At 38.4% G+C, this 13,760-nt stretch overlaps 1 protein-coding gene across 1 annotated transcript; it reads right to left on the minus strand.

The window, feature by feature from the left end:
- Positions 1 to 4,908: 4,908 nt before the first annotated feature.
- OR51K1 (olfactory receptor family 51 subfamily K member 1) lies at positions 4,909 to 5,859 on the minus strand. The gene has a single exon (NM_001390909.1). It carries the CDS (start codon positions 5,857 to 5,859, stop codon positions 4,909 to 4,911), a length of 951 nt encoding a protein of 316 aa, NP_001377838.1.
- Positions 5,860 to 13,760: the final 7,901 nt, after the last annotated feature.

A 13,760-nucleotide genomic window follows, 5' to 3' on the forward strand; every position in this document is an offset into this window, starting at 1 on the left:
CACCTCTGCATAATGCCTTTTCAGCAGCTGCTGAGAGTTATCTCTGCCTTTTAAATTATATCTTGATGATAGCTGTCTGTCAATTGAATCTTTATGGTCACAGATCATGAACTCCAGACAACAGCCGAAATTTAGCTAGAAATCAAAAGAAGATTAAATCAAGAAGTCAGCCCTTATCCTTTGTTCTTCAACCTTTTCTATCTGTTTCCTTTCCCTAGATAAAACTGTTTATGATTTCTTTTTGTGTGTGTGCATGTGTGTATTTGTATGGACTTTATGCCTTCAATGGCATGATACGTTTAGATTTCAAAATAGATTTTGGTTTTTTGGGAAAGTTTTTTATTCATAATTATTTCTGCATATGTTATTCAGTGCCTAAAATGTGAATAACCATACTAGTCACATTTTATTACGGACATGTGTTTGTATTTCATAAAATTTAGAAAGTCATCTTACGGACCCTTTGTAAGTTATTTTAAATGAGATATATAAGAGGACATTGGATTGGATATCAATTTTTGGGAGATGTTAAATGGGTTGCAATAGTTCAAGTAGAAGATAGCCCAGGCTGTTGCTACAGGAGAAGGAACCCAATTCCATACAGGCACCTAAGAACCTTTTTGCAAATAATGAACATAAAAGGAAAAGAGACAGAAAACTTGAAGCAACCAGGATGTCCTTTGGTAGGGAAATGGATAAACACATGGTGGCACATCCATACAATGGAATAGTATTCAGAAATTAAAAAGGAATGAGCTATCAATAAGGGCATAGATTAATTCTAAATATTGCTAAGTGCGAAATCCAGTACTAAAAATCTAACAAATGCATGATTCCATTTATGTGAAATTCTGGAAAAGGCAAAATTATAGAGAATAAGCTAATCAGTGGTAATCAAGGATTTGGGGTTGTGGAGTGTTGAATTGGTGAAACATAGAGGCGTTTTTAGAGTGGTGAAATCCTTCTGTAATATGTAATGGTGCTTATATGACACTATGCATTTGCTCAAACCCATAGAAATTTACAGCAGCACAGAGTGAATTATAATGTCTGTAAACTTAAAAAAATCATTTAGGACATTGGGGGATCCCAGGATGGAATGCAGAATATGACAAAAGAATATAATCTATTACAAGTGTATGAAATGACCACACTGAAAGAGATGGGGGGAAAGTTTGCTGACCTACATAACCTGAGAAATGGGTGGAATCTTCAAGGCTACAGGCAAAAGGAATTATAATAAAGTGCTATACTCTAGTGATAAAGTAATTTCTCATGTGGGTGTAGATTAATAGTTCCACAAACATTACACATTTGTGCTGGAATTGAAGAATTAAGTAAATGGACGGCAGATGCTGGGAGCCAGTTTTCTCACTGCTAGATTGGGAGGTTACAGAAGAGCAAGTGTAGGAGTTATAAATGATCCATGGGCTGGAGCTGGAGACATCAGGATGAAGTCACGTTTAGCATTATGTTGATGCAGATGGTTAAATGCAGAAATGCTTATAGAAGTTTGTATGTACACAGGTTAGTATTCAGACATATTTCTTTTCTCTGTCGGCTGAGAGGGCCTACAAGCGATGACAATCCAGTAACAGCAATCACACGCATTCACATGAACGTAAATGTTTTTGGAAACAATTTTAACTTATCTAACAAATAAAATCAGTATAGGAAATATTGAACCTACTTTTCAATAATAAAATTAACTGAAGATTTCCATAAATTAAAATGTTATTCTAGCATTATATTCCATACAGGAATAATATCAGGGAAAAAAAGACAAAAAAATTTTAATAAAAATGCTAAACTAGTCTGATTTCTCTAACAATTCATCCTTACCAGGAATACTAGGTGAATTTGAACACTTGTACAATCCTTCTGCCTTTATGTACAAAATATTGAAACTTTTTGCATGCTGTTTGTCTTAATATGAGCATTTTTATTGGTGCATTTTTATGATTATGGATTTCTACTCTGATATATATTTGTATTTCTTTGCCTCTAATCTTGGAAGCTAGGTTCTAGTCACAGTCTGAGTGTCTTCCAGTAAATATATATATGTGTAAAACATATATATATATATATAAATATATATATGTATATACTGAATGTGATATCTGCATTGTATATTAAACATCAGGCAATATGTGCAAAACAGAGGGCTTCGGTAACAACTTTTAACCTGTGAATTGGCAGAAAAATATAGCAGTATCGTGTATACTAAAAGTTGGTTAATATTAAGATATTGCAGCTACCACATTCATTATGCTACAGTACTGTACATACTTTTCTTACTAATTAGCTGTTTGTGCATATCAGTATTTGTAACTTTAGCACATTGTTATGTGAGAAATGTTACTGGGGAGCAAGATCACCCACTTTTAATGTACTGTCATATATCTTGAAACGAATGACCTAAAATCACTTTAACTACTGCTACTGAAAAGTTACAAAGTCAAAACTGGGAGGTTTTATTTGTGCTTTAATTTTTCCCTTCTAAAGAGGTCTTCTATTTATACATGCCTAAATTCTTTAAAAATGCAGAGTGATATCTGTCCACGTACTAGAGCTGATCATGTTTTGTTACTGTTTTCAGATTAAAAAAATAAATATTAATAAAAAGTATATACATATTTCAAGTTCTCTAAACAAATAAGGTATTATTTTCTCTGCCATTCAAGTTGGAAATTTCATGACCCCAAACCTATGGAATTCATTAAACAAAGAAATACTGATAGACAACTTCAAATTCATTACTCTATTTCACTATCATTTCTTATTGACTTGCACAATTTAACTTCTAACTTAGTGCTGTCCAATAGATATATAATACAAGCATATGGTACTTATAATTTTCTAGTAGCAACGTTAAAAAAGTAAAAGAAATAGGTAAAAATAATTTTCAAAGTGTATGTTGTTTAACACAATATATCTAAAATGTTATTAATTCAACATGTAACCTATGTTAAAAAATAACATATTTTACATCCATTTTTTTTCATGTGATGTCTTCAAAATCTGGTCACATGTCATGACAATACATGTCAATTCAAATTAGCCACATTTCAAGGACTCAGTAGCCGTGTGTAGCTAGTTGCCACCATACTATACAGTGTAGCTTTAACCTCAGCCTTACAAGGCTGCAGAATATCTGTGCTTTTGTCCTTTGGAAATTGTGCCTCAAAGTCACAGTCCTTGGAATAGTCAGAAGATAGCCAAAAAATTTATGAGATAATGTTTTAACGTAATTTTTTTAAAAAAATCATCCAACTATCATTTTGGATTTTTCTAAGTCCTGGATTCCTGAACAACTGTGAAAAAAAACTCTATTAAGAATGATATGGACATCTCTCTGAGTATTTCTGCTAGGCAATCATGTCCCCAGAAGTAATGATTTCTATTATAAAAGAAGTGACTGCAAAAGTAATCTTGCTAAAAATGAGATTTGATCACATATCTGAAGTCTGTTTATGCATATTCATGCTTTAGATTTGTTGCTTGCATGGTATGTCCATCTGCTGATGTCATTTAAAACTTAGAATGCAATATCGGACCTTTCCCAAGAAATTACTGCAACATCCATTGTTAAGTTTTTAGATTTATTCTTTATGATGCAGATGAAAATAAAATATTATATATCTATCATTTACATGTAATACGTGCTCAAAAATATTATTTGAATAAATGAAGAAAGTAATTAGCCACTCTTTAGTGAAAGACACCCATATTCATTCAGGAATCTTTGGGAACCACTGTGGAAGAAATTATCTTCCCTGATATTTGTTAGTGAGATTTGACCAGGAGTTCTCCAGGACAAACACTTTGGCTTTATAGAAGCTGTCATTGATGGGCGTCCAATCTAGTGGTCTCCATATTGATTACATGTTCCCCTGGAGAAATGAGAAGATGTTCCTGGAAGTGCCTGACAGAGCTGGAGGACAGTTGAGGTTAAGAAATAAGATGAAAATATACCTGCCACATAGCACAGCGAGGTTACTGAGGGCTGAAGGGATGCGAGGAAAGGGGAACAGCAATATCCATGCACAGTGACATGAGACCTATTTTGCCCTAAGACAGAGCCTGAGATTCTACTAAAGCAGAATTTGGCGCATTTGCCCAGATTCTTAGCATCTGAGAGCTGGGCATTAGGAGGTTGTCTATATTCTATTTTTTGCCTAAGTTGAGGCCATTTAGTCAGCTGTTTCTCCTTCTCAGTATCTCCCTGTACATAAATTCTGGGGGTAGAGCCCGTGGATTGCTGGGCTGTGGGGAGAGTCTGGTTCCTTGCATTACAGGAAGAGGATCACATCATAGGTAGGTTTGCCATCTAATTTATTGTTTAAACAAGGACATTTCTGAGAGGGAAGAGAGTGCTATTAATGATGGTGCTGAGGAAAATAAGTATAAACCATGATTATCTGAGGCATACCAGAAAGTATGTTCACTTTACTCAAAATGCTGTTTCTAGGATGATCTTCTTTTATTGGAGGAGACTCTTAATCCCTGCATACCCCTTCAAAACAGAAATTTGTTTTGTTTAAATTCAAATATCATTAAGTCTCAAGCCTTTACTATTTTTTACTATTACTTTGCTATTTGCCAGGTTTTTTGCTAGGAGTTTTGAAGTGAAAAAGAAAAGAGAAGTTCATGAAGTATTCACTCAAGTTGATCATATCTGTTAGAGATGGCATGCACATGTGCACATACAGAGACACGCATACATTGATATGATGTGGGATGGGAAGGGCTAGAGATAACTTTTGTGATCCAGATTCAAGCCTGTGACAATGCTTTGAATCCCTTGCTCCTATTCCTCCTCAAAATGCCTGGTGTAGAGCTTTGCCCACAGCAGAAACACCATCAGAGTTTATGGACTGACTCAAAGTCCTTGACCTTTGGAGTGATTTAGAGTAATTGTCTCTTGCAAGAAAACAGTGTGGCAATTCCCTGTTGGATTGGCTTTGTCTTGATGCTGTAGATGATGGGGTTGAGCACAGGAGGCACAAAGAGGTAGATGCTAGACATGAGTGTGTGAACCAGAGGTGAGGCATGCTTGGCAGCGCGATGCATCACAGAGACACCAATCATAGGCACATAGTACACAAGCACTGCACAGATGTGTGACACACATGTATTGAGAGCCTTCTGCTGTCCCTCCCTAGAAGCGATGCCCAGCACTGTGTGAAGAATCAGGATATAAGAGACCATGATGAGCAGTGAGTCTAGTCCAAAAGTGGCCAGGACAATGGCCAAACCCAGGATGCTATTGAGCTTAGTATCAGCACAAGGCAGCTGGATCAGGTCTGAGTGGAGGCAGTAGGAGTAGGAGAGGACATTAATGTGGCAATAGTGTAGTTGCCTCAAAAGGATTGGAAGAGGGGCCATGAGTGTCACACTCTTCAGTGAAATGCCCAGTCCCGTGGAGATGATACGGGGTGGGGTCAGGATGGCTATATAGCGTAGTGGATTGTAGATGGCTACAAAGCGGTCATAACTCATGGCCAACAGGACCCCTGACTCCATGCAAGAGAAGGTATGAATGAAGAACATCTGGGACAGGCAGCCATCAAAGTCAATCTGGCGGGCATCAAACCAGAGAATGCCCATGACAGTGGGCAGTGTAGACACAGAAACACCCACCTCAGTGACAGACAACATGGAGAGGAACAAGTACATGGGTTCATGTAGGGCGGGGTCTGCCTGCACTGCTGCCATGATGAGGCTGTTGCCCACAATGTCTACAGTGTACATGGTGAAGAAGAGAATGGAGAGCCAGCCATGTTGGGCCTCCAATCCCGGGATGCCAGTCAGGAAGACGGATAGGAGGTCAAGACTTTCATTATTCTCAGCTCCCATGTCACCGACAACAGAGCTCAGTCTGGACCTGCCATTTGAAAAAAGCAAAGTTAGCTCCCGTCTACAGGGTGTTCTGCTTTAGCAACTCACCTTGAAGGTTGAAGAAGTGAGATGGAAGGAGATGGGGGAAATTGGAGTCATTTACATCATTCTGAGTAAAAATATAATGGACATTCTTGTCTCACCTCCTATTCCCTGGCAACCAGAATCCTAAAATTTTACACTTAAAAGAGATATTTGAGACTCCTTAGCCTTATGAGAGACAACATAGCTTAAAAACTAAGAGCAGAAACACTAGAATAAATCAGAATCAGGTCAAAATCCAGAGTCAGCCAGTTTTTAGATGTGTGATATGGGCAACTTATTTATACTCTGATCCAAAGTTTTTTTAATTAACTTATAAAGTGAAGATAATAATGTGATTCAGTTATTTGGATGTAAGAAATAAATTAGAAAATTAACACCATATGTTCAGTGTTTTAGAGCTCTGCAAATGGATTCTGGCGGACCTTAGTTCGATGCTCAATTTATATTTTACTCTCAGTGTGACCTTGAACAGGTAACTTAACCTTTCCAAGTCTCAGTGTGTCCCTTTGTAAATTAAGGGTGAAAATACATCTACCTCATATGGTTGTTGAAAAGGTAAGCAAGATATTGTATGGCATATGAAACACTGAATAAAAATAAACTATTTTATCCTTAGGGAGATAACTAAGACCCAGAGAGGAAGAGCAAGTAATATACCAAAAGCCTAAGAATCAATTTCTGCAGAGCCAAGGTTATAGCTTAGATCCACAGACTCTCCTTGTAGTGATGTTTCCATTTCACTATGGAAATAGGAGTAAACCTCAGTCTGACGTAAGATGGAGTCATAAGAACGAATTGAGTTATAGCTTTGCCAATGGGCATCTGAGCAAACAAGGACACCTGGGAAAATGGTAGTCTCTGTGTGTCCCCACTCCACTCCAGGGAAAGAAACATTTTGAGTGAAAGAGAGACAGTGGTTTTAGAATGTTGAAAAAGAGAGAAACATGAATAGAGTGGTGAAGGATATGGAAATTCCAGGTGAAAATTACACTAATACAAAAGTGACCTGTGAGTTCAAAAACAGAGTTCAGAAAGGCCATTAAGTAAAGATGTAATGGCTTCAAAATAGCATATTTGATCTAGAATCCATGGAGATATCAATGATACAGAGATAAGGACTCCATTATTGGCCAAGAGATCAGAGATAAACAGTTTACCCCCAATTGGAAGATGAAAATAATCATAATATAATATAAAGTAATGTAATGTAAAGTAACTTCACATAATGGAATATAATAAATTAAATTTGTAAACTGAATTTAAAAAAACAGTGAAATAGGGGCCTACCCCATGGCCCAGTAGCTATGTTCATGTGCTTTGTTTCGGAGGCCTAGGGTTCACTGGTTTGGATCCTGGGCGTGGACCTACACACTGCTCATCAAGCAATGCTGTGGTGGTATCCCACATAGAACTAGAATGACCTAAACGAGGATATACAACTATGTTTTGCGGCTTTGAAGAGAAAAAAACAAAAGAGGAAGATTGACAACAGATGTTAGCTCAGGGCCAATCTTCCTCACCAAAAACAAAACAAAACAAAACAAAACAAAAACATTGAAATAGGAAAGTGCAGTTAAAATTGGTATAAAAGCTGAGTTATCTCAAATCATCAGTTCATTCACTCAGCTGACTTGGATATATGATGCACTGATTCTTTATCAATTCTTTATCCTTCAGTTACCCACTGTTGATATAAAATGATCAGTATAGCTAAAGAGTTCAATTGGAATGCTCCAGTGGAATTGATGGACAGTTAGGAAAATATACAGCTAAAAGAATACAAAGAGCTATAACCATGGTGACACACAAACTAGTAGAGAGGATGACCCCAGAGCCTGTATTCTCCTACTCTCTTCATGCTCAAGTCCTTTCTTCATGCACCAGCCCTTCTGAAATTCCATGCATTCTATCTCTGTATTTCCATCAAGGTTTACACTTTCCATGACAGGTGAAATATACTTGCTTGTGCCTTTTATCCACTGGTGTCTCTTGGTTCTGTCTTATAGATCAGTGGTTCTCAAACTCAACTACATGTTAGAATCACATGAGGAACTTAAAAATCCCCATGCCCAGGCAAGATCCCATACCAATTAAATTAGAATCTCTGGATGTGTATAAAGTTATCAATAAGTTTTAAAGCTCCCAGGTGAACCCAATGTTGAGAATCACTCCAGACCCATTTTGTGACATTCTGATCACTTTACAGTGACAGTGTTTTAGACATAATAGTAATTTTCAAGAGCTCCCTAAGCTTTCCTCTTTTTTTTCCAGACAACCTTCCTAGTCCACTTCTAACCTGCAACTTGAACACCCCCTTCTGTTTCATCATCTACTACATTCCTCAGCATCCTGGAGCTCCTTCAAATAAACTTGGGTTTGCTCATGCTATTCCAAGGTAGTTCCCACAGATATAGCCTAGGTTTGGGCCTAGCATTGCATATCACCTCCCTGGGCATGCACCAAAAGGGAGAGGAGAGCCTGGTAGGAGGCTTTGAGACCTTGTCTAATCATCTCACCTGTAGGCCTTGACTTATCTCACCTGAGACTGCCTGCCACTGGTAAAATCTCATCTTCAGCAGGAAATAATAATGAAGGAATCTTTTTCAGGTTTCACCTGAACATTTTTCTTCATGGTATCTGTTATTTTCTTGCAAAACACATCTTAATTTGTAAATATATATTTACTTGTGTAATGATTTGTTCAATGCCTGTAGCCCTTACAAGATGGTAAACTCCATCAAAATAAGCATGGTATTAACTACACTTTAAAAAAAATGTTTGATGTCTAGATACCCAATACTTGTGCAGTCAAGTACATAGCAGATGCTTAGCAAGCTCTTTAACCAGATAAACAAATAATTGGATGGATAAACAGTGCCTCAATGTTTCAATCATAATACCCTGTAATCTTCACTTCTTCAGATTACTTATGCTAAATTCCTTTAGCTATTCGAAGTACCTGATTTTTAATTCCTTAAAATCCTGCTGTCAGAGTGTATCATGGATATTAACTCTAATATGAATTAACAGTGTGACTGCAGCTTACAACAAATTAATGAGTTTCAGGCTTTGTTAACAGAGGTATTTTATTCAAAAGATAATACATTCTAAAATGTACATTTACAATTCTACACTTTATTTTCTGCTTGCACTGTCTTTCTCTTCCTTGTTAGTTTTTTGAACCCCTACTATTATTTTTACTCAAAACGTTCATTTTATCTGAAACTTTTTCGAGCACTATTTAAGCATTAATAATAATTTTCTTATCTATGACTTTACAATATTTTATGTAGACTTTTCCTATTTTATTAAAATTACTTTTATACCTCTGTTCTCCCTGTCATAGTTTGGGCTCTTCTAGTATTAGACTTTTGTCGAGTTCATCCTTGCCTCACCAGAACTTCATGATTCTGACACACAGGCAGGCTCAAGAATTTGTGAATTAAGAAAAGCATGAACGTACCACTCAGGACCATAACTGAAGTACGTTCAGTTCCAGGTTACAGACTCTAGATCAGAGTTAAACCAACTGGGACTCACTCAGAGGCAAAGGGTATCAAGTCATGTAAAGAGCATTGAAGGAACCAGTGAAACTTTGTTTTGAGAAGAGGAGACTGCAGAAGAGATTGGTGGGGATGGTTGTAAGAGTTGGAGAGTGATAGGTTGAGAGCATAGGAAGACAGTTTGGGGCTCAGGTAAGGAAGATTTTTCTAAGAGTTAAAGCTGCACAACAAGATAATATGTCTCTGCTCAGTGAAGATGTTTAAGCAAAGACTGAATAACCCTTGTTTGGAATGCTGGAGGGAGAATTCCAGCACCAGCTGAGTTGGGATTAAAGGTCCTTTCATCTCTCCTTCTGTCCTCAGGCCTGATGTCCCAGATGGTCAGGGTCTCTCTTTTTCTGTGACTGAGAAAATCATGGCTGTGGATCTGTGTGGGACAGAACAGAGGCAAGCTCTTAGCACCTGTTGTATGATCATCATGTGTCTTTCATGGCTAAGGCAGTCTCTGGCAGCCCTTTCTGAAGGTGTTTGGGAGCACACAAGGGCTTTTGAATGAATGTTACTTTTCTGTAGAAAACCTACATGAAAATCAGACTTAGGGATTTTTTGGTCTTAAACCTGTCTGTCATAGGTCGAACAAATCACAGCTAATACACAAACACACACATGCATTAACAAGATTTACTCAAAGATGTAGAGACAGCAGAGAGACTGAGAGAACCACACAGAGGCACAAACAGAACTGTAGACAAAACACTCTTCTTGTGCAAATACTAGAAGACACAAATAGATTCAAACTCGCCTGAGAGAGCTTTGTGAAGTGAGATGGATTGAAAGACAGAAGGCCAGGACTCACAATGGCTCCAGAATGGGCTTCAGGCAGGCACTAGCCAAGAAAGGAGGCGGGCTTTATGTCTGCAAATAAGAATTCCCAAGGGTCAGCGCCTCTGGTGTCCTGTTTTCCCTGAGTGTAATGCTGTGATGGGAAAAAGAGGGCGATTAGATCTTACCTTGGGAGCAGAAGGAAAAGAAAAAAACATCATCTGGAGATACTGCCCTCTCTCCACAGAGGAAATAAAATTCCAACTCCTTCCTTGTGATGAGGAGGATGGAGACAATTTCCTCCAAGCTCCATGGTAACATCCCCCCCCCGACCCCCGCCACCTCAATTATCCAGTCTCAAAACTGGAACTCTGAGCCCAGAACACAGAGTCTAGATCCCCAAATTCTGGGCTGGAAATCCATATCCAAGGCAGAACCAAAATCTTTGAGCCCAATAGGCAAATTCCTGGACACAGAGCCCAGAGAAGAGAGCCTAGGACCCAGAATCATCCCAAGGATTTAAGCAAAAGAGGATATGACCATGGCTGCCTCCATCCACTTGTCATTACTGTTCTCTGCTCTATTCCTGCTCTTATCACCTCTCACTCAACCTTACACCAAGTTCTACAATGTTAAGGTCTCCTCTAGGATAGACATCCCAAGGTACTGAGTGATCATGGAGTTTAAAGTCACACAGACGTAGGTTTGAGTCCCAACCTTGCCATCTACTAGCTTCATGATTTTAGGAGATTAGCATTCCTTCAACCCACCACTTGACCTGTAAAGAGACTGGTACCTATCTACAGGGGGTAGAGATTCAAACGAGAAGAAGAAAGTGACATTTTTTAATGTGATTGAACCATATATGAAAATTATCTGCATCATAAGTTTTTATGCAGAGCCCAATTTCAGATCCCCCAAACAGATTCTTTTCCCAAATGCCCAGTCTTCCCCTTAAGTGTTTTGTTTTACCTCTTCTTTGTTTCAGTTTCAAATAGAATAAGGGTGTCTTGAGGGAAGGAGTGCGGGATAGCTCTCTCCCTTTTCTATCAAGTGGTGGGATGAGTGGGGGAAAGCAAACAGAAGATGGAGAGAGAAAAATCTTCCTTCCCCATATGGAACTTTGAAGTACCTCAGAGAGGCAGTTTGACAACCATTTCTGCTTTCCATTATTGTAGAATTGGTTGGGTTAGAATTAACGAGTTGAGAACCAGGAATTTAAATTCAGGATAATGCAGACAACAACTTTATGAATAAGGTCAGAGAGTCTTGGGAAAAGAAGGGGACCTAAATGATGTCTCAGATTGTGCATAATTAGGGGTAGGGCTTTGAAAAGTCATAGAGCAAAGTAACTCTAGCTGTGTCATTAAGAGCAGCATAAAGAGGAGTAAGCATGGATCCTGACCAGTTTCTTCATTCATTTAATTAGTCATTTAATTGTTCATTTAATTCACATGTACTGGGTACCAAATGCTGTGCTAAGGTGCAGGATTTTACCTTTGACTGCCATTATCTCTTTTTTGACTTTTGAAAAGCTCTTTTCAAGATCCAGTTTCTCCTCCATTAAATAAGAGGAAAAGTCAAGCGAAACCCAAAGTACTTTCACTCTGAGAGTGACAATGCCAAACCCAACATTTGAGCAAATCGCAACAAAAGGGATTTATTGTAAGTGCTAAAAGTCATCTATGGGGAAATTATGAAGCACTTTTCCCTGAAGAGCTTAAAAAGGGAAATAAATTTGTCCTGTGGATTGTAAGCAAAACTTCATGATGGAGCAAAGCAAATGTAGGCACAGTCTGCAGGTCCATGTTTGGTGTAGAAGAATAAAACCAGTTTAAACATATCTTATCTAAAGAAGGGATCTATTCTTCAGAAATAAGTTAATAGACTTTGTAGAAAAGAAAAAGAAGTCTCAAAAGAGATCTTGATCAGGGAACTTTTATGCATGGGAGTCGAATTGACAAAGAACTCTGGCAGGATCCCACATATTATTGTGACAATCAACTGACTTTTTTCCCCTGTCAGTTCTACTGGCCTAGAGGGCAGCCTTAAAATTGGAGCTTACCTGAATTTTGGATTTTAGGTAGATTGGGATGGCAGAGGATGGGAATTGGGGGCAAAGGAAGGAACTCACATCATGCAGCAGGGGGCATCAGAGTGACTGTGGAGTAGTTGGAGAATGTTCATCAAATTCTTGTGTGAAGCTATTTGTGTGTTCCATCTGCACCACCTCGTGGCGATGATAGCCTAGAAGTCTGCTTTCCCTTTACGATCAAAGTCATATGCCTAGTTGTCATGCACTCAGTTTCCCCAGATTTGAAACCACCCGCAATCTGACTTAGGCAATCTCTCAAGATTGTGCTTCCCAAGCTTCTCAGTGTGAAACTTCCCCTTTGTCTAAACAAAACTGTTTGCGATTCTCCCAAATGTTGTCAACTGATATTCTAGGTTAAAGGTTCTCAGTCTTTCACATGTATCAGAATTGCTTGGAGGACTTTTTAAAAGACAGATTCCTGGACCTCACACCCCCTGAGTTTCTGGTTCAGGAGATCAGAGGAAGGGCCTGAGAATTTGCCTGCCTAACAAGTTCCTAAAAGATGATAATGACTCTGGTTTGGGAATCACACTTTGAGAACCACCTCTCTAGACTCTTGTTATTCATGAGTCTTGTTATTTTTGTCACACATCAGATCAGCATTACCTGAGAGGTGTTCCAAAAGACAAGTACTGTGCTTTGCAAGCCTTCTTCACCCAGGGGTCTTATTAAATGCAGTTCACATTCTCCAGTTCTCGTATGGGGTTTGATTCTGTTTTTCTAACAACCTACCAGATACACCAATGCTGTCGTTCATCGGACCACACCTGGAGTAGTAAGATTCTAAACTTTCTTGCCTAAATGTTTCTTCTCAGGTGGTTATTTATGCCAAGATCATTACCTTCCCTTCTCCCTGCCACCCTGTGCCAAGGACCCTTACTCCTCTCATCCTTCATAAGCTACTTCACAAACATACGCCCAAATCTGTTCCCATTTCCACAAACCAAATGAGTCCTCTCTCTCACATGTGGATGCACCAAGCCTCCAAAGAATTGTGTTTGTCTCTAATGTTCATCATTTCCTTAAGTCTGGGTGGTAGTAGAATTATTTATGTTCAAGCCTATCTGCTCTGAGGAACTTCCATTGTTGCCATATATGCCAAACATTTTTCAGGGCATCTGTTGCTCTTTTTCATATTTTCCCCTGGATATGTCTATCTCTTTGCTTAATAATATATCTTACTCATGACTATAATATTCTCAGCAACTAGCAAAGGGTTTTCACACAGTAAATTTTCAACACATATTTATATCATTTTATTAACACAGATGTTCTTTTACTAGTTCCATATTCTCAACAATCAAGATTTGGGCTTCTTCTCCTTCTTGTTTTAGCATTCCTAAAGTTGGTACAACTCCTAGTTCTTCCTCCAAAGGAGTTCTCTCCAGTCTTCC

The sequence above is a fragment of the Equus caballus genome, chromosome 7, assembly GCF_041296265.1.
Source record: "Equus caballus isolate H_3958 breed thoroughbred chromosome 7, TB-T2T, whole genome shotgun sequence".
NCBI classification, from domain to species: domain Eukaryota; kingdom Metazoa; phylum Chordata; class Mammalia; order Perissodactyla; family Equidae; genus Equus; species Equus caballus.